General features: G+C 39.4%; 2 protein-coding genes across 11 annotated transcripts in view; both read right to left on the bottom strand.

Moving 5' to 3' along the window:
- diaph2 (diaphanous-related formin 2) overlaps nt 1–20,988 on the bottom strand; it is a 365,580-nt gene extending 344,592 nt beyond the window's left edge. For 3 of the 8 annotated variants that reach the window (XM_027277405.1, XM_027277412.1, XM_027277414.1), the window contains exons 1-2: nt 20,634–20,984; nt 19,569–19,965 (exon numbers count right to left, since the gene is read on the bottom strand). In XM_027277405.1, the coding sequence (XP_027133206.1) occupies nt 19,569–19,652 (84 nt within the window). In that variant the 5' untranslated portion in view covers nt 19,653–19,965; nt 20,634–20,984. Of the gene's footprint in view, nt 1–19,568; nt 19,966–20,411; nt 20,590–20,633 lie in introns of those variants that run through there. The other 5 variants (XM_027277425.1, XM_027277422.1, XM_027277418.1 and 2 more) reach the window with 3 other exon arrangements.
- Nucleotides 6,673–8,847, bottom strand: LOC113745604 (trichohyalin-like). Of its 3 annotated transcripts, none has more exons than XM_027277444.1 (2): nt 7,352–8,847; nt 6,673–6,870 (listed from the first exon to the last, which is right to left on the bottom strand). In XM_027277444.1, the coding sequence occupies exon 1, from the start codon at nt 8,511–8,513 to the stop codon at nt 7,368–7,370; it is 1,146 nt and encodes a 381-aa protein (XP_027133245.1). In that variant the 5' UTR covers nt 8,514–8,847; the 3' UTR covers nt 6,673–6,870; nt 7,352–7,367. The 3 variants fall into 3 exon arrangements, with proteins under 3 accessions (XP_027133245.1, XP_027133231.1, XP_027133240.1); XM_027277430.1 differs by lacking the exon at nt 6,673–6,870 and adding an exon at nt 6,913–7,271; XM_027277439.1 differs by lacking the exon at nt 6,673–6,870 and adding an exon at nt 6,913–7,191.
- Nucleotides 20,989–21,877: the final 889 nt, after the last annotated feature.

The raw sequence follows: 21,877 nt of genomic DNA, 5'->3' as shown, positions 1-21,877 counted from the left end.
TTGTGTATCCCAAAAATGATACACCTTCACAAGTCAATATGTTACAGCCTGGGATTGTTCTAGAGAGCATTTCTTGTAGTGACAGTGGCATGTTCTGTTATTATGAACTCCAGTCAAGAGAAATTCTGGTTTTCAATCTGCTTGCTTGCAAATCAGCATCACAAATGTTACAATAGCTCATATAACAAACTTCAAACCACAACTTCACTTTCCTCCAGATGTTTATCTTTATCTCAGACACAATGAGACAGTCTACTGCCAAAGGCTTGTGGCTCGGCAAGGGACAGCCATTTGAAACACACCTCAAATGGGAAGCAGTAGCAACACTACCATATGCTGTGGCGCTAGGCTGTGAAGTACTAATGAGTAGGGGGTGTGTGGGGTGGTGATGGCCATAAAGTCTGCCTCCAGCCGCAGATTCCTCTACTAGTCTAATCAGGAAACCAGTGATGCTGGGGCGAGCAAACAGACTGCATCTAACCTGCACCTCCCTCTGTGCCTCTTCATCAGCTGTCGCTGTGGGCAAAACTGAGCAGACACTCAAACTGCCATATCTATCACTAGTTTTGTCTGCAAGAGCTGATCAACAGTTGGGAGATAAAGCCACGAACAACGGAAAACAAAGCTTCAGTCTCTCTGCAGGCTTCATGTGTTGTCCAAGCTGTTACTTCAAGTCAAGATAACAATTATGGCATATGTAGTATTATGCACAGAGAGTTGTGCCTGGCGTGTCCAGACATTTGTTTCACCATTTTTTGGACTTAAATATAGCTACGCAAGTTGTCACAACATCTGTAAAACTAAGAATCTGACCCGAGCAACAACTTTTCCTATTTCTAACTCAGAGCGTATGTATCATTAAGCCCAGCATTCTCTTGCCATCTAAAACTGCGTGAAACAATAGCTAATTTTCAAATGGAGTGCTTAAACATTTTCTAATCAATTTAACAACAATCAAACCACTGTTTGGTTAATTGCCTTGACTTGAGGGCCTTTCCTTGCCCATTATCTTGGCAACATCGCAACAACGCAATTTAACATCTAACAATTAAGCTTGGATGTCCTCTGGGCTTCTCCCGCTTATTAAAGTAAACTTTTTCATCATAATAAATGTTTATTACCAAATGCATATTCTTCTAAATAACCTAATCAAATTAGCTCTGGGTCCCTCCTTAATCAAATATGATTATGACTCCGTGCAGATCCTTAAAATGAAAACACAAAGCAATATCCCACAACTTGAGTCAATTTGGGGACATAAACCGATATCAGTATGAATCTTTCACACAATCATTTTTAAAATTAATATTGCAAACCACAATTAACGTTAATATTACGTTTACCCACATAGAGACAAATCCTTCCGTTACTCTTAGTTTTGTTACAAAATTCCACCAGGTGCCACATGAAAGAAATTTTCATTCAAGACGGACAAATGACTAACTTTGTTTCAAATTGGCTAAATGGGAAGCCTGCTATTCCCAACCAATTTCACTAGGCCATCTGTATGATGTCATTTTAACTAACTCACTGGAACTATCGCTATAAAATCTATAGCCACGACGGCTCTGTAAAACGAGTTTAAAAGGAAATTAGGTTTTACTTTAATTAGTTCTAATAATAACAAAGGATTACTTGGAGCCAGCCATGGTTGGCACTGAGAATTGTAATGCAATGTGCTTGCAGACAATTCTTGGCAACTTCATGAAACTACCTTGTGTCCCTGTTTAATCAACTGTTCGGTGTTAGCAGCACTCACGGGTTTCAATGTAGCAGAATTCTCATTTCCTGGAGAAACTAAAACTTCCCTTCCCGGTACTGATAGAAGAGTTGCAAGAAATTTCTGAAAAATTGTGCAATTTTTGTAATTAGCCTCATACACTGGTAAGTACACTTCAGTTAAATTGTGTTTTTCACAGTGAAAAATCTGCAAGTGTTCATCTTATTCATAAAATCCAAAGCTGCCTGTTGTTTTTTCAAGTAACAATTACCAATGTACTAAACCACGCAATACCAATTCCGTGCAATTTCTCCTTTTTGTTGCATTCACTGGAGAAAAGCACATTTCATTACTGCAAATGTTAACATTTCAAGGCAAGAGGACTGAAGCTGCAAGAGAAGACATCTTACAGACACTGCTCAGCCCTCAGGCAATCATGGGCATAGTTGGGAGTAAACCCAGGTAAACTCAGTTTATCCAACATCCATACTCATCAACTGTACCAATCAATGAAGGAAGGAAAGGTGAGTTTTCTACCTCTGTATTTACCATTTCACCCATGCAGGCAATATACTATAATTAAACTCATCAGATGCAATAGTGACTGACTGTCATAGTACTTCCTTATTGCACTTAAACCTTACACCTAACAACAGCAAAAGCAATAAAGAACTACAGGCAAAGTCAATGACAGTGGTTTCTTTATATGTAGAGGGGTATAGGAGTTATGTGTGACTTGTATAAGTGACTTGTCAGAATAAATACATTGACTGTTAATTAGCAATGAAATCTGATCTAACATAGGTGTTACTGATCTTGATTTATGTCCTAGGGAGAAATTAACAAATGCACATTATGCATCAACAATGTTGATGCATAAACTGAAACTGATTACAGAGGAACTTTGCAGCGTCAGTCGGGAGTGATGACCTAAAAAAAAACATTTAGAAACCCCTACATCAGCACTGTACAGTGGATAATTTGGATTGTAGTTCTTACAATGCCATGTTGCCATGTGGGCTGTTTATTTCTAATGCATTACTAACCTCAGTAGCACATAATGTTGAAGTGCAACTGAATACAATTAGCCTATTGTAACAACAAAACTGAAAAGTGAGGAAGTACATTACATGGAAATAAAGACACAACACAGGAGACAACTGTTTTCGGTCCAAACAGTTGCATGGAAAATTTGGTTTGACAATTCTCCCCAGCTTGTAAACATGAACGCACCCTAAAGCTCAGTGCCAATGTAAAGCATAAAAGATGCAGAGACACATGCACTGATCAGAGCACACACCTTCAACTCCTCAAGCCTTTTTTGAGTCAGACATCTATACCAGTCAGCAGAAAAAATAGATGTGATGTTTAAAAAAACAGCTTACCATAATGCAAAGGGAAATGGTTTGAATACAATTTCGCCTGATGCTTTTAAATGTTTGACAACATAGACCCTAATAATTATTCAACCTTTATTTACTGTATGCATTATGTTAAGAAAGAAATCAAAAGGCTGTTTTACACTGAGGAACACCTGAGCTCCACTAAACTCCAACTTTTAGATGGAAGCTCTAAAGGCCATGGCACTTTCTTATAGTTACATTAGAGACTAATGTTTGCTAATCATAGCAATAAACATCAAAATTACATAATATGTCCCTGTCTAATCAGATAGGATGTACAGCATTGCCAATAACATGCTCAATTTTGGGGGAGTGGTATCAAAGTAAAGCAAATACCAACTGAGTAACTGAATTAGACGTAGTCTAAACAAATCAATTTGTCTAAATTAATCTTGTTACAAAGTCTTCTCAATGGCTCTCTTTGTATACTGCAGAACACAGCCCAAAGACCTGCATGAAAGTAGCATAGAAATATATCCTTCTTGATCAATTTTTTATCGAATTAATCTTTATGTTTGCACTGTGATTATGCCCTTTTCAGGCAGAACAGAGAAGGAGAGAAATGAGCAGCACAGACACACTGAGACCATTTTTATACCTGGCATTTCATATGACACATATCCAAATTATATATGTAGAGCATTTATCTATTTAGATATTTAGTATTAAAACTGGCTTTAAAAGCCAGAGAGAAATGTAAATGCCCTCTTGCTGTGTTTCCTCTCACACTATGCAAATAATTCTTCCTGAGCGTTAAATGACAGCAAACATCTGCTTTTATTTACACTACAGCCTTGAGTCTCATCTTTATTCAAACTTTGGTTGAAGTTTTCATCTTTCCAGCTCAAGGGCCCATTCCAAGAAGGACCTATGCTGAGTTGTCTGAATAACTTTGCAAAGTAAAAACCCCAGCAGGTCTTTTTACATCAGTCATTTTTCATTGGCTCAGCTGTGGATTAGTTACTTGATGTTTTACAGCGAATCAGTGACACCCTTAGGTAGGATCAGGTAGAATTTACCACCTCCTTTGTGGATAGAATATTGGCTGGCACTTCCTGTATTTATTTCATAAAAAAAGGCCAGTTTCAAATCAAATGCCCTCTACACAGCCCAGCCATATACTAGGTTTTGACAAGGTACAGTATAAATATGGATGTTGTATCTGTGACATCACACATAGGTTTCTGAAGAGCCATATGTGAAGAAGAGTGTGGTGTCTCTGGCTGTTGCCATCTTGCCCGTCCTGCCTCTGCCAACTCACAGCTAAAAATAGGCAAAACGTGGATCATCCACAGATTTGAGGCAAGCTGAATGAAGCCTGGGTGCTCAAACAAGCCACCTGTCAATCAAAGTAGGTGAGTTGTATAGAAATTCAGCCTCGGTACAGTTGTCATGAACGGGGAAATTTGTTATACAGACCAAACCCATTTTTTGTACCAGGCTGTAAACATGTTTATTTCTGCTATGAAGATGGACATTTTAACATAGGGACTTGCGGAGACAGCCTCAAGTGCAGTTTTTGGCACTTCCACACTGGCTTCACTTCAGAGCTATTAAGGTTGTCTGCTTGGTTTTGTCCTAGCCTTGCTCACATTTGAGGGAGTTTAACTCAGTAAATCCAGATAATTGACTGAACCTTTTTGGAAAACGGCTCCACTTATAACTGCATTCTACTGTTTATTGCTAAATATTCATCATTTAAATAAAATTAATGTTAATTAAAAAATAAAAACAAACACTTATTACCCAATTCATTAAAGGGATCCAAAAATCTGAATTGGACATGACAGATTCTTTCTGATCAAACTTTCATTAAAAACACAAACATGAGCTGAGGCTCTTTTAGCTCGGTTAAAGATAGAGATATCCACATTACAACACATTTGTATGTGAGTTAATCAACACCAATGAGTAGGGATGTAACGATGCATCGTGACACGATTAAAAATCGGTACAAATGCGTGACGACTCGCATCGGTTGACAGAAAAAATGAATCGCGATTCTTGGCGAATGGGAACCCGCACAGTGCGTGCTCTCACTGGTCAAACAGGCTTCCCGGCGCGTTGCGTGAGCGTGGTGTATTTAGTCCGTCCTGCACGCAACTTCAAACCCCACCGGGAGTGTTTCAGGAGCGAGCGCTTAGCCCTCCAGACTTTGTTTACTTGCTCAGATTTGGACATTTTCCCGGTGTATGTTCTTCTAAACATGCTTCTACATGTGCAAATATGCTACGTAGTTAATTAGTTTTGCTTTTGTCTGTTTTTACGACCGGCAGTTTGCACGGGGTATTTTATTTTGAAAATCCACCGGATTCTCTTTGCTTTTTCTGTGTCTGGCTTCCGCCCGCTCGAGGTGCTCTGTGGAAATTGACACGTGCTGCTCGCAAGTTTTAATGTTTTTCTTTTATTGTTATGTACAAAAAACTGGTCATTGTAGACCCTGAATAGTATGTAAGGGTTAATGAGTAATAAAATGTTAGGATCATTTTTGTATGTACTTCAGTTCCCAACTTCATTGTAAGATTAATTTAAAGCTTTAGTTAATAAAATGATCAAATTAATTCAGTTGCTCTCATAATCTGTCTTTTTTGCACGGGAAAAAATGTGGCTAGTGGAAATCCTTATAACTAACTATAGGTAACTTCAGAAAATTACCAGCCACATTGGCTGGTGATCAAAAAAAGTTAATTTAGAGCCCTGGTTACGCCACCTCGTGAGCAAAAACTGCACATGACACCAGATTGTTTCTAAAGAAAGCAGATATTTGTCATGTATTTTGTTGTTAAAGATGTAAGTTGCACTTTTTATAAGAACACAAACTGTTTGAGAGTTTCTGTAAAGAACGATTTTTTTCCTACAAATAAAAAGATAATTTTATTTGGTCATAATTTGTCTGTAGCTCATTTTGATTTTAAAAAATTGTGAAAAAATCGCATCGTGACTCGAATCGAGTCGTGAGTTGAGTGTATCGTTACATCCCTACTCAGACATGTTTCCACTCTTTTGATCCACCTGCACACAAAACGAGTTCACATTGTGTTTTTTATATATTTATACTTCATCATGCCAAAGTGAAAATACACAACATATATCCTAACATGTAACTGGTGTGTGACAAATGCTATTCTTCAGATGCATCTATCTATACCTTAGTTATGCTCATATCCTTAGTTTTCAGATTTAACCTACTTCTTCCTTCCTTCTTAATGTATTATTCAATTATCTATTAATTTACCTGCATTATTTATTTTTCTCTTGTGTCTATTTCTTTATCGCACGTGTTCAATACTGTTCAATCCTTATATATATTCTGTATCTTTTATCTGTTTAATATCTATGAAAGTAAAGGAATATATTTCTATTATTATTCTTTTATAGAGATGAAAATAACTACTGACATATGTATTATGTTCTGTGGCGCAATAAAAATATTTGAAACACAAAATATCAGACAATATACACACGGCTGTGGTCTTGATTTGACTTGAAATAAATTAAAGATCAGAAAAGTTTCAAAAAATTGCAAAAATTCAACAGTTTTTTTTTTTTTTTTTTTGTTTTTAATTTGGAGTAAACAGATAAGAAACCAGGTTTGGGCATATTTGGGTACGATGTTAAGCGATTGCCCATTATCTCTGTTTTTAATTTGGAGTAAACAGATGAAAACCAGGGTTGGGCATATTTGGGTACGATGTTAGGCGATTGCCCATTATCTCTGTTTTTAATTTGGAGTAAACAGATGAAAACCAGGGTTGGGCATATTTGGGTACGATGTTAGGCGACTGCCCATTATTTCTGTTTTTAATTTGGAGTAAACAGATAAAAACCAGGGTTGGGCATATTTGGGTACGATGTTAAGCGATTGCCCATTATCTCTGTTTTTAATTTGGAGTAAACAGATGAAAACCAGGGTTGGGCATATTTGGGTACGATGTTAAGCGACTGCCCATTATCTCTGTTTTTAATTTGGAGTAAACAGATGAGAAACCAGGGTTGGGCATATTTGGGTACGATGTTAAGCGATTGCCCATTATCTCTGTTTTTAATTTGGAGTAAACAGATGAAAACCAGGGTTGGGCATATTTGGGTACGATGTTAAGCGATTGCCCATTATCTCTGTTTTTAATTTGGAGTAAACAGATGAAAACCAGGGTTGGGCATATTTGGGTACGATGTTAAGCGATTGCCCATTATCTCTGTTTTTAATTTGGAGTAAACAGATGAAAACCAGGGTTGGGCATATTTTAGGACGAGGTGATGATTGGGTGGGGGGTAGGCATGGAGGATGAGTTGTTCAGTGGGGGATTTGCTTGGGGGGATATGGTGGCCTCCAGTTTACTTAAAGAACTGGGAGAATCTTTTTCCAGAGAGGGCGATTTCTCGACCCTTTTCATCTGCTGTTTTCTCTCCTGCATAGCTTTTTCCTCCTGCAGGGCGTGCTGGATGTCTTTAAGGTTTTCATTGAGGAGTGACCTCTCCTCCTGCCTACGCAGCTGATGACTCTTTAGTTCGTCCTGTGTCTGAATCAGTGCAGTCTTCAGTTTGGTGATGTCCACTTCCTGTTGAGCCAGAAGCACGTCTTGTTCTACCCGTCTGTCCTTCTGTCTCTGGAGAGTTATCTTCAGTTTCTCGACTTTACAGACAGCTTCAATTTCAGAGGCTTTCTTCTCTAAAAACTGAAGCTCCAAGTCCTTCACCTCGTCCATCCTCTTCTGCTCGGTCTGATCATGAAGAGTCTTGTTCATCTGGAGCATTTTCTTTAACTGCTCCATCTCAGCTGCTAAAGCCTCATTTCCATTCTTCAGTTGAGTGATGCGGTCTGTTTGTCTCTGGAACTGCTGATGTTCTAGCTCAGAGACATAAATCATGGCCTGTTGGGGTGAAGCCTCTACCTCGTTGCAGGGATCAGCCTGCATTTTCTTCTCATCCTCTGTCTTAAGGGTGGTGGCCTGCTCGGTCTCTCTCACACTGGGCTGCTGAAACTCAATCTGAGGGACTTGAGTTGTGGCCTGGGTGGAGGCCTCTACCACAATACCACCATTTTTTCCCCTTAACATATTCAGCACATCTAAATAAGTCATCTCGTCATCTTCCTTAGGCTCGGTGGTTGGATTTGTCTCACTACTCACACACTGCTGAGGAACTCGGTTGGAGGTTTCTCTCACAGGGGTGCGGCGCTCTGGTGGTACCCAGGGAGTTCTCCTCCGGTCAGGCCCTCTTCTGAACTCAGCAGGTTGTCTAAAACCCTGAGGTTGCCTTTGATACCTGGGCACTCTCCCGGCCTCTGCCTGGCCCTTTACGGTGTGATGTTTCATATCCGCCTGACAGGATGAAGTCTTGATAGACTGTTGATATTTTCCAGTCGCTGAAGGTTTTAACTGGGCGGCCATAGACTTGTTCTGCCTACAGAGAGTAAAAATCCTTTTATCACAGGAATCGGAAGTGATTGATAATCCTGTACTTAGTGGATAATGTCCTTCTTTTCCTTAGTCTAGTATTTGTTACTTTGTAGTGGCTCTGTGGATCGTTGTGTCTCTGTATTTGTACTCTGGGTTGTACCTATAAACATTCTGAAGTGACATCATAGTACTTCAAAAGAAAACAAATCAAAGGACAAAGGATACCATGTGACCTCTGTTTTTGAACAACATGTTTTTCTTGTTACCATGGTTACTGTTAGTAATCACAATTCAATGAATGACATAGCATTTTAGCTACTTTTTCTTTTTTCAAATGTATTTGTTATATGAAAAGGTCTGTAGTTCACAATTAAGCAATATTACACGAGAGGGTGTGCTTTAACGTCATTATTGGCTTGACAGTGATGCAGCACTGAAGTGCCAATACTAAGTTAAAGCACACCCTCAAGTGTAATATTGCGATTATACAACAATTAGAAACTTAAATAAAATATATTATCAAAAGATTTTTACGTTTTGGGGCAATTTGCTCCTGTTTCTACAGAGATACATGGGGTCTGACTATTACCTGGAAAAAAATCAGTCACAGCAGTAGACTACTATGTAATGGAACCCAGTTCACAACAGTCACACTTGGTCAGCACTGACTGTTGTTGTTTATTGATCCTTTACACGTAAACTGGCAATCAGTGCATCGATTAGAACAATCTGTATCAACGTAGGAATGAAGCCAGACAGTCAGAGTATAATAAATCTGCAGTAGGAATGAAGCCAGACAGTCAGAGTATAATAAATCTGCAGCCATGCGAATCTAATGTAACTGCAAGTAATGAATATCTTCAATATTGATTGATCTGCTGATCATTCTTTTAATTAGTAGATTAATTGTTTTGTCTATAAAGAGCTAATTGATTTTGTTTTTAAAATGTCAGAAACTGACACCTTCAGATTAAAAACCTTCACCCTTGAGAAGCTCGAACAAGTGAATATTTTTTCTTGAAAAATTACTAAAACAATTAGTCAGTTATCACCAGTTAATTTTCTGTTGATGGACTAATTAATGATTCGACTAATTGATGTAGCTCTGATCTAAAGCCGCAACACTGTCCCTGTGTTCTAGGGATGTAATGATGCATCGTGACACGATTAAAAATCGGTACAAATGCGTGACGACTCGCATCGGTTGACAGAAAAAATGAATCGTGATTCTAGTGAATCAAACAGGTCAAACAGGCTTCCCGGCGCGTTGCGTGAGTGTGGCGTATTTGGTCCGTCCTGCACGCGACTTCAAACCCCACCGGGAGTGTTTCAGAAGCGAGCGCTTAGCCCGCTAGACTTTGTTTACTTGCTCAGATTTGGACATTTTCCCGGTGTATGTTCTTCTAAACATGCTTCTACATGTGCAAATATGCTACGTAGTTAATTAGTTTCGCTTTTGTCTGTTTTTACGACCGGCAGTTTGCGCGGGGTATTTTATTTTGAAAACCCACTGGATTCTCTTTGCTTTTTCTGTCTGGCTTCTGCCCGCTCGAGGTGCTCTGTGGAAATTGACGCGTGCTGCTCGCAAGTTTTAATGTTTTTCTTTTATAGTTATGTACAAAAAATTGGTCATTGTAGACCCTGAATAGTATGTAAGGGTTAATGAGTAATGAAATGTTAGGATCATTTTTCTCCCAACTTCACAACTTCATTGTAAGATTAATTTAAAGCTTTAGTTAATAAAATGATCAAATTAATTCAGTTGCTCTCATAATCTGTCTTTTTTGCACGGGAAAAAATGTGGCTAGTGGAAATTCTGATTGGCTGGTAACTTCAGACACTTACCAGCCACATTGGCTGGTGATCAAAAAAGCTAATTTAGAGCCCTGGTTATGCCACCTCGTGAGCAAAAACTGCACATGACACCAGTTAACACCAGTTTACTGTGAGATTGTTTCTAAAGAAAGCAGATATTTGGCATGTATTTTGTTGTTTAAGATGTAAGTTGCACTTTTTATAAGAACACAAACTGAAGGCCCACTCACACCGGAGGCGTTGCGGCCGCGTTACGGCTGCGCCGCAGTCACCGGAGCATATAGCTTCCAGTCTAGTCAATGAGAGCACTCACACAGGGCGCGTCTCAGAAGCATCTCCCCGCGCCACGGTGCGAGCATTCCATAGCATTTCTATTTTTGACGCGAGCCGCTGCTAAACTTCGTAAATTTCAACAGAGCACTGCACACCAGACAGGAAATACGACACAGAATCAACGTAATAAACTTCCGCCCCCTTTCAAAATAAAACACAATACGCAGTTCATGTCGCTTATCACAACTTCACATCAACCTTTACATCATGACCGGTGGCACTGGGTGATAAAAGATCGATCAAAGGGTCTCAACATGGACAATGAGAGACTAATTGTTGAAGTGGAACAACACACAATCATTTATGACACAACAGATGCTTTTTATAATCTCCTCCATGTCGGAGAAGCAAAGTCAGCTGTTTGTTGTTGTTGTTTTCTTCACAGTTTATCGCGGGGTCTCTCGTAGGTCCAGGATTCTCGTGTGATCTCGCGAGAATACGGCCAGCTCGCTCCGCTGCCGTTACGCGGCTGACACGCGCCCGGTGTGAGTTGACGCCGGGCAAAGAACGCAGCTAAAACGCGCCGCAGCCGTCACACTGCTGTAACGCCTCCTGTGTGAGTCCCGTGTGAGAGTTTCTGTACTTTATTTGGTCATAATTTATCTGTAGCTCATTTTGATTTTAAAGAATCGTGAAAAAATATTCGTGAACAAAAAATCGTGACTCAAATCGAGTCGTGAGTTGAGTGTATCGTTACATCCCTACAAATGAGAGTAAAAGCAGAGAGAGTAAAGAATAGAATGAAAGATTCTGAGTGCTAAAACTGACTGTAGGCAGTGCCACAAGCATACGCATGTGGAAAGCTAACACACTAACAACAGAAGACACAGCCTCTAATCTCAGGACAAAAAGATCATGCACATTCACCATAATGGCACACTTGTCCTCTCAGCAAACTGGATTAGAAACAATTTAATCAGGAACAGAATGTCAAGTCATTCTCCTAAACAAATATATTAAGTCTTGGCAGGATCCAGTGTTGACTTAGTTCTTATGACTTTGTGATGCTTTCACTTGTTTCATTCCAATAAGATCCAACATTTTGGAACATGTAATTAATTTTAAAAAGAAGAAAAAAAATAGAAAGAAAGAAAGCAGACGAATGGTGCGCGAGCTGGAGTGCCTTTAAAAGGGCATGTGTCTGTGGTAGCCTTATTATTTCAGGAGAGTGCTGGTACTGTTTACATTTTCCTAAAAAAGCATCTATTGAAAAGGGGAAGCACACAAAAGCCAGTAGAGCTAGGATTTGAATGCCTCTATACTGGACGGCCTGAGCATGTGACCGCAGACCAGCACAGCACTGCCCTCTGGATATACATCTCTGTTGAAAGCAACTTTATAGTCCTGTACCCTTCAGGATTTGACATGATACGCAGGCTTGAGCTTTGAAGAAAGAAAGAAAGAAAGAAAGAAAGAAAGAAAGAAAGAAAGAAAGAAAGAAAGCTGGATATGTCAGTGTATAGAGATCTTCTTCAATTGTTCATGATATCACAGAGAAATGTCAGACTATTGAATTATATGAAATGCAAGATGATTAGAGCTACAGCAACTTTATCATGTCACAATTTTTATTCTGATTTTAGCTGCAATTTAAAATCCAGTTTTTATTTATTGCATCCGTTCCACCAGTCTTTTCTCTAAATGTTGACATGTGCACAACATGAACTCATTATCTTGCTGTTATCTGTGAGCAGTTGGCTAATGATAAACAACTGAAGTGCTAGGCAGATAAATGTTTTTTTTTTTTTTAAAAACAGTCATATTCTAGTGCCTAAAAAATGTGCTTCTATTCATTGTTGTAGCAATTACGTATATCTGTGATATTCTACATGATCACTGCTGAATTGCGAGCCTTTTGGGAAAAAAGATGACTCATGATATCTATATCAGGCCTTTATCATTAAACATGTATCCGGAAGTACTATACTGTCAGCCAGTTAGCAGTCCTGCACTGCACTGACCTCTTTTCACGTTGCCCCACATTACATGAACAGGTTTTAGCAACAAATCTATTCAAATATATGATAAGCTGATTTTAATCTTACCATATATGGTTAGAAAGATTTGCAACTAAGCAAATCTGTGACACACTGTATATCACAGCAAATGCCACATTCTGTCTCATATACTGTCACTGGTTAGAAATGTGTGAAAGCTTTCTTTACCAGATCTCTAACTTACATTGATGAATATTAAATAAAAACGTAGCAGAGGAGATGACAAACGCTTCTTTTCATTCAGCAAGAGGGACAGCTCCCCCTTGCAGTCCTTCAAGTGAAAGAGCTGGGAAGCCCTTTCATCCTGGCCTACATCAGACTCTGCAGTTGCTGAGTCAAAACGCAGTCTGCATTCATGAATCATCAAGCTACTGTATGCAAGTTGATTCATGTATTGTTACATAGAGAAATCTGGAGTGCCTTGATGCACAAGATACGCCTTATGCAGACATTTAATATGAGTCAACCAAATAAATGTCCCATTCTTCAGTTGAGGGCTCACAGTCTGTCGTTTTTTTTCCAGCGTGTGACTAAAGCTTTCTTTACCGCTTCCTCTCTCCAAGCTTCCTCTCCCCAACTTCCTGAATGCCTTTAAAAACACTCACATGTGGTCTGTTTCCTGTCGTTTCTCACACGTCTCCCGAACACAATTACGGTTATATTCACTCAATATTACGTAATGTGGAAAGGTGGAAAAATGTACAATGTAGCACATGGAGGTATAAAAATAGATGACATGACGAAAACTTGAGATTGACCAAACAGGTGATATGCAACACGGAGCAGCCTCCAAAGTGTGACAAGCTGACAACCTGTACTAACCACATGCTAACATGACCTAAAATGATCCCTGAGGCTTCCCTGAAGCTCATGTATCAAAGCGTCAAAAGCTTCAAATGCCACAGCTTTCAACAGCAGTGGCACAGTGAGCCATTAAATATGATTCACAATGTGATACTGTCAAAACTGTCAAAAGCACGAAGGTTAACAACACCGCTGCCTAGCAGTATACTTGATTCTAACACAAAAAATGTCCTATTTTCAAATCCAGGCTGGAGCACAGCTGAGTGATGTGGACAAAAATCCAAAAAAATAAGGGTAGTTCCTTTTAGATACACAGTGAATGTATACCTGTTGTTAAGTCCACCACAGTGTACCTTATGAAGCAACGCCAAACTTGAACTGTCATTTTCAGCTGTTATTTACGTATTTCAGAAAGTCTGGTTATTCTAGGCAACTTTATGAGGCCTTGCAATGTTAAAAAGCCTGTGGTATGATTAAAATAAGAAATGTAAAGGCCTATACACTTTCTCTGTATTGCAGCGTACGCCTGTCCACTAAGTTATCCCATGTCCAGGGTCTCAGATTAGACACAATGCTGTTAGAGTTGCGCTGAACTGTCCATTTATTACTGAAGCCTTAATTACTTTAATGACCAACTAAATAACGAGCATGATTGCAATCATTATGCCCCAATTTAATTAATAAGGGTTAATTACAAATCTTAAACACTCTCAAATAACACCTGACAGAAAATGCACTGCCAACGTGCCAATGTTGAGACTATGCCAGTATTTACTTCCGCTTCATTTTTTAGGCACTTGTTGTATTAATGTCCGTTTTTCTTTAACAATGAAAAAAAAAGTTTCTTTGCAACACGATTCCAGAAAGCACTCAATTCCACCAATGACACAATAAACGTGAAAGAATACATTAATTTAATGTAACCTCGAAATTAAGATACTTCAAATATGAGGGTAAAAATGTTGAATTAAACTCAGGTGTGTTCAGTTTTTGATATGCCAAGGCTATCGTTGGACTATCAACAGTATAAAGAATGGACGTTGTATCTATGACATCAGCAACAGATTTCTAAAGAGTCGATTTGAAGTGGCTCTGGCCGTTGGCATCTTGGCAGACCTGCCTCTTCCACTTCGTGACTAATCTAAAAATTGGCAAAGACATTGCACGTCAGTGAACCTGAGGCGAGCTGAATAATGCCTGGGGGTTCAAACAAGCCACCTGAACGGTACCCAGCTGTCAATCAATTTCAATTAAATAGAAATTCACACTGAATATAAAGACTAAAATGTTTTTTTGTACCAGGCTCCAATCCTGTTTATTTCTGCTGTTAAATTGGACATATAACAACAAACACAGGTATCCACATACCAGTTCAACAGTGTTTAAATAGTAGCAGTTAATAACCTCTCAAACTTCTTTGATGAGATATGAATGTGAGTCTTTTCAGGTGGTTCAAGGACAAAGTTGTACAGCACTTTTGGTTGGTGATAATGCTATGAAACATCTTGTGCGTACACTCACTAATCTTTAAGTTTCAAGTCATTTGCCTCAAAACTGAAGGATGGAAGGATGAATCTTTTTGGGGTGGCTAACAGAAGCACAAACACAACAGCCCCAGTAACAAGCATCGCCACAGCATAGCTAACGTGGAAAATGTAATATTTCCCCTAGCATCTACTTGTTACATCATATCACATAACATTTAGCTACTGTGCATTGACTGACTGCACGCTTACTTATTATAATGTGTGTTTAAAAGTGTGTCCTATTCTTGATATACCAGTTATTATTTTACCTGCACTTCTCTCTGCACATCTTACTCTTCTTCTCACAATATTATTACATACAAAACAGAGTGGGTACTGGTTATTACTGTGGTTGTTTGCTTTTACTTTCTATTATCTATGACAACAGTAATGTTTTGTATTACATGCAAAACTGCATCATGGTCCCGTTGCTATTCCCGTTATTGTTTTTTTTTTCTTCCATAACATACACTGTCCAGCTGGTTTGGCCAGTTTGTCCACTTTCATTACAGCCCATATGAATGTGACCTCGCCGTACTATGAAATATGCTGCCATTATTTCATATCCTAAGTCCTGATGATGCACCACACCTAAGGTAGGAAGGTACTAAGCTGTGACATGCACTCACTGTACATTAATTTAATATTTTGTAAAAATGTGTTCTTTAGTTTCTTCTTCTTCTCTGCTAATCACAATTATCCGCAAAAAAAAGGTGTTCCAATATGAACAGTGTGTTTATGTACATACTGTGTAGTATTTGATATCTCATATCTCAAACAAGTTGTTTATTTTGACAAGCATGTTCACTGACACCTAGACCACTAAGATGACCAACTCTTCTACCTGCAATATACTCTATGTGTAGAATAGTGTGAAGCGTTGAAGGGAGGAGACAACTTGTCTCATGTTGTAAACCACTGAGTAGTTTCCCTCTCACTCAAACACTAATGACCTTTGAGATACAAGTCACCTCATTCCTTTTGTCATAGATAATAGAAAGTAAAAGCAAACAACCACAGTAATAACCAGAGTGATAAACAAACACAAATCAGGCTTCTGACTGATGGATCACATTGCAGGATGAAATTACCTACCACACTCCTGAATGATAAAGATTGGGACTCTGTAGTTACGAATTACAAGTTTATTCATCAAATATGTATTTAATTAAAGACAGCATTATAGATTGCTGGAAAGTAATCACAATTTTACTGAAGTGCTAAAGCCTTTGGTAAATGTAATGTGTACTTGGAGCATGAAAATCTCTCATGAATATTCTCTTTGAATTTGCTACTTTACTATAACCGATAACGTACTTCAGAACTGTTTAACAATATCATTCCTCTTCGCATCATACAGGTATGTGGACCAGTAGGGTTGTGATCACCAAGCTTAAACTTCTTTGACAAGATAAGGATCTAAGTCTTTTTCAGGTGTTTCAAGGACAAAGTTGTACAGCACTTTAGGTTGGTGATAAAGCTCTGGTCTTCTTTAAGTTTGTCTGGGTCATTTGTCTCAGGGCTGAAGTATTTCCACACAGTTTTACATTCCCAGACTGTAGCTAGTTCAGTAGGTTGGTAGACAGCTTATATTAAAACTAATTTGCTGTGCATGGCTTGTACCTGGTTACAGGCAGCACTGTGAACTGAGCTCTCTGGGCAGTTTTTTTGGGCAGATAGTAGAGCTAAAATAAGCTTGTACTAACACAGTTCTTCAAAGTCATATAGTTATTTTGCATATGCATTGGTATGACTTTTCCCCCATGCTGTTCTGTGTGAGGTCATCTTTAACTCTGGTATGCTGCAAGGTGATCTGTCTCCCTTTTTCTGTCAAACTGGCTCCCCTGAATTCCTTTAAGACGACCTCATTCAATTTGGCTGTTTCATTGGGTTGTATGTTTTTACAACACTAAGAAAAGGCTATTACCACAACATATATATCTACAAATACCAGACAGGTTTTGAATTTATCACTACATCTGAACACTGTGTTAGTTTTCTAATGTCATCGTCCAAGTTGAGTATCTGCATTCTAGGCCCACGGCCCAAATGGTGTTGCTGTGACGTAATCCCACCCAGTCACTTGTTCAGCAAACATACAGCTTTCAGTGTTTCTCCTCTAAAGACCGATTTGACTTTGCTGGGACTTCTGATTAGCTGTGCAAATAGTACTTTTTAGCAGCTCTGAGTGTGAAAGCCACAACCCATACTTTAATCCTGCTCATGATCGATATAACCCCTATGCTTGTGTCTGGACCACATCCACACAAACTACACTGCACGTCAGGAGTGTACTCCTATAGCGCCATATATGGTGAAAAGTACAAGTAAGTTTCCAACCATGGAAAAGAGGATTTGTGTCGATATGAGAGGACATAACATGCAATAGATCTTTGCAAAGAAAATGAGTTCAATTTTTGTTTTCCATTTTTCTTGGTAAACAGACTCTGAATACACTTTTGTTGATTCAAATATGCAGGAATCCATGTCTCCAAACAAACCTGGAGCTACAGTTTATAAACTGGGGAAGCCAAAAAGTGGGGATAGACAAAAAAAAAAAAAAAAGGACAGGTCATGGTTCCACCCAGGGATGAAAAATGACTTCCTATCCTCAACTATGTGTTGAGCTCTGTTGAGATTTCTGCAACAGACAGCCACAGTTAAGGCTTCCTCAGTCTCTGCCTGCAGTATTGAGCAACAGGAGCAGCCCTGGCCCTGAGACCGCTCCCAGGAACAAAAAGGAGTGATCTTATAGAAAGAACTTATGAGTGATTTACTAAATGATTTCATCATCTAGACAAACAAAGTTATACTTGGAAGGCAGAGAGCTGCAAGCTTTTGTTAGGATTTCTCAAGACAACACCCTCATAGCTATGGGAGTTTATGTCATTTCATTTCACTCTGTATTTCTCTCCGGGATTTCCTGTCTGGCTGTTATTATGGTCACTTCCCTTTACTTTAATTTTGCTGAAGCACAACCAGTGATTACAAGTTTGAGATTCTTTTTTTCCTGAACTGAAACAGAGCAGCTGTGCTTGCTTTCCTCCTCATGTCTCAGTTTTAGGACAACTGCATACCAGAGCAACAAAAAGCACACCTAAGCAAACAAACAACTGAGGTGTTAATGACGTAATTAGCAGATACTCTCTATGTCGACACTCAGTCCAATTTGGTCACTTATGCAAAAACGGAAACATGAGTCAACCTAAACAGTGTTTTTGTTTTTTTTCATCTCCTACTGGTAGCAGCGGCTGTAACCAAACTCTTGATCAATTCCTGGTTAAACAAACAAACAGTGAAAGGCACAATATGAAGCAACAGTGCTACTAGTTAATTACTGGCTGCTGAGAGGTGACATCACGCAGAAAGTTCAGCAGCAGCCAAACTTTCCACACTCACAGTTGTGGAAAAGCAGAAAAAAAATGATCAGCAGCAGCCAAAGTTTTTTTTTGTCATTGGTCACGGAAAATTACTTTCAACCACCAGTTTCCTACAGCCGCTGACGGTGTGTGTGTGTGTGCAGTGACATCACCTTCGCTGCAGATAGATTTAGATTTAGATGTAGATTTACAGCTTTACATTCCACGGAAGACAGCAGACACAGGACTGTGGCTACAGTTTACCAAATAAGGCTTTTTTTTTTGTTGTTGTTGTAAGAGACACAGTTTACACAATCACATGAAAAGCTGTAACAAAGCTGCACAAACAAATTAAAGAAGTGCATGAGTTGCCTGCAAGATTTCATACAGAATCCAAGACAAAACCGCCAAAAACTACCATCATATCACCAGATCTTGTGATCTCATTTCCAGGCATGAACGGCATGCTGGAGTAGCTTAATGACAGCAGGGCTTCAATGAAACGACCTCAGGGTTGCCCGCTTTCTAAATAAGCACACTACTCCTCACTCTGCAAAAAAAACGTCCCAGTAGGGTGGGCCTGTAGAGAGGCTATTGAGGAAACAAATGATGTTCTTTTCAGTTCTAATCAAAGAATGCACTGTCATCCTGTCATTTATTGCGCTGATAACACCGTTCAGGCCGACTGAGGATAACTTTTATCAATCACACACGTATTGAAGTCCAACTGTCACAACAAGAATGCTCTTTAAAGAAACTTTCAGGAGACGTATTGATGGGGGGGGAGGAAAAAAAAAAAAAATCACATGACGCGCTGAGTGCTTTGAAAAGTGAAGCACTCAGTGAAACACTATCTCTTTTGCTCAACTCAAGCAGCTATTAGCCGCTGTGTACAGGGCTGCATCAAATACTAATAACAACACGTCGATAACTATTTGAGCCTCATCCTGCACTAAACAGATATGCTGTACTGACAACATGCTATCTAACTAATATCTGTAAAAACCATTAGGAAGGCTGCAGTTTAATGGCCACAATTAGGCGGTTTCCAAACAGAGTAAAAGAAAAAGTAGTGTTGTGAAGCTCTCTGAAAACTGTGGAGTAATACAACTTTCTCGGTCTCAGACCTAGAGTGAAATTAACCCCTGCTTGTGGGATTACAGGATGTGACAGTTGACTGCAAACTACTGTGCATGCAGTCTGAATACATACCAGCTTTTTGTTTTTACCCTCATCCTCGTTGGACTTCTTTTTGGAGGGTTTATTCGGGTCCTCCCCACCGCTGGCTTGATCCATTTCAGCTTTGGAGTTAGTTCCCCTCCAGATAAGACTTTAAACGTTAAAGTTGTGACCTCCTTCAAAAGTTGGCAAACTCTTCCAGCAACACTTCTACACCAGACCGCCCAGTTTAGGTCTTTTCATAATCCATTCCGTTCAAAAAAAAAAAGGGTAAAGAATAAATTCAAGTTGACCGCTTCCGAATAGTTCCCGAGTAGTATCCAAAAGTCGAGGAGGCTCCTTGAAGGAGAGGTGTGGTTGGCTCCGGTGTCCGTCCTTGCGTCTCCTCAGCTCAGCTGTAAGTCAGCTCGCATAGCCGGGGAAAGACTTTCTGCAATTACCAGACAATCATGTAAACAACAATTAATTCGTCTGTGAGGATGTCTGGGGCGTTAAGTTGCACAAATGCTTGCCTTAACACGTGTCTACCTGAGCAGTCTTATGAGTATGTCGTGAACTGTTAAACAGATGTAAACAAACACGTCAGAGGTAGCTACACACAGCTTGATAAAAAATTTAAACTAATGTGTTGTTTTTTTTTTTACAATTACAAACAAAGCCCTGTGTTTGGACTGGAGGCAAAATTGTTAGACAAAGCAAACTTACAACCGCTCAACTTAGCAATAACATAGTAGTAACCGACATAAAAAAAAAATGTCTCATGGCAGCCAGGATGCTCTGTAAGTTTTCAGCGAGCGTTATCATGGCTGTTATTTACCTGGCAACACGGTCATTTATCATTATTAATGAGCAGTTGTTGTAATAAAGGAAAATCACCGTTGTTCTCTCTGCTTGGAATACTTTGCACTGCTGAAGGCTACACTTGGCTAAGCTAGCACAAATGGACGAGCGTTACCAAGCGACCATTATTATTATTTTTAACGGACACATTCATACACAAGCACATACAGCACGAGGCTATAAATTACAGCGGGAATCATAAATAACATGTCAAAAAAAAAAAAAAAAAACTCAAACAAAATCCCATCCAGAGCTTACCTCTGCAACCAAACATGAATGCCAGGCCCACGGTGATTCCCGCCCACCGGCGTTCTCATTGGCCGATGAGATACGTAGCTAGTGGGGATTCCGGTTCTTATTGGTCACATTTGTTGTCAGTCAAAAGGTCGGCGTGGCGTCGAATGGGGGGGAGGAGACTGTTGTGACGGAGAGGGTCAGTGTGATACCACGGCGAGCGGATAGGAGTCGGTCAGTTGTAAGAATAGATGCGAATGAATTATGAAAGGATGACTGTGGAAGGAGGCAGGGCGGGAATCTGCAGAAACACACCCTGTCTGTGTGTGTGTGTGTGTGTGTGTGTGTGTGTGTGTGTGTGTGTGTGTGTGTGTGTGTGTGATAATAACAGCCACTGTTATTGTTATACAGTTACCTAGTTACATAATAGTAGAGTGCATCATATGGATCATGCATGTTCCCATGAAGACAAAAGTATGTTTTGTTTCTGTATATGCAAGCATGAACGTGGGAAATAGGGTTGCTATGGGAGCTGCAGCACCCCCTTTAAATTAGGCTGTTATAATAATAACTGTCAGATTAATTTATAATGACGCATTGTACACTACTATTTGTGCTAGAGGTTTGTTTTTATTTATTGTTCATCAATAATATGTCTATAACAGAAAAAAACAACTTCATTTCCAACCCTGATTAAGGCAGGGCAGGTTGGATCTATCACTGAATAGCACATTGAGATGTTTTGGGCAGTTTAGAGCGTCCAACTGAATCAAAGTGACCAAAGACATCATGACACATGGTGAGACAGACCCCGAGTTTAACTCAGCCGGCTACTGCTAGAGCACATGCAATTACTGCTATGTACAGTGACATATTCAGGCCAATAGTACAACAGGATGTGTGATTTGGTTATAGTTTTAAGTAATGAAATGTAGTAATTAGAGCTTGCTCTAATTTTTTGAGGTTTGAAAGCACTGTACTCTCCACTTACAGCTGTTAATCTGTTCACAGCAAACAGTGACAGGTGTCTCATACGAACGGGTACATCGCTGATTAAATGAGCCCCGGTAGATTGGTAGATTTAATGCATTAGTTCAGTGTTTCTGCCTATGTTGCTGCTGTGGCTGCTTTGACATGCAGTATGATGGCGTTCATGTTTACTGTCTGCTTGTGAAACTATATATAATATACGCAAAAGCAATGAATGCGGCACAGCATTTTGTGACTTAACACCATTATCTGACTGACTTCCAACATCCCTGTATGCA

Source organism: Larimichthys crocea, chromosome I (assembly GCF_000972845.2).
Source record: "Larimichthys crocea isolate SSNF chromosome I, L_crocea_2.0, whole genome shotgun sequence".
NCBI classification, from domain to species: Eukaryota; Metazoa; Chordata; class Actinopteri; family Sciaenidae; genus Larimichthys; species Larimichthys crocea.
This window is presented reverse-complemented; position numbering and strand designations above follow the sequence as displayed.

Excerpts from the sequence above, each read along its gene's own strand:
- LOC113745604 (XM_027277444.1), bottom strand. The coding sequence starts at position 8,513 with ATGGCCGCCCAGTTAAAACCTTCAGCGACTGGAAAATATCAACAGTCT.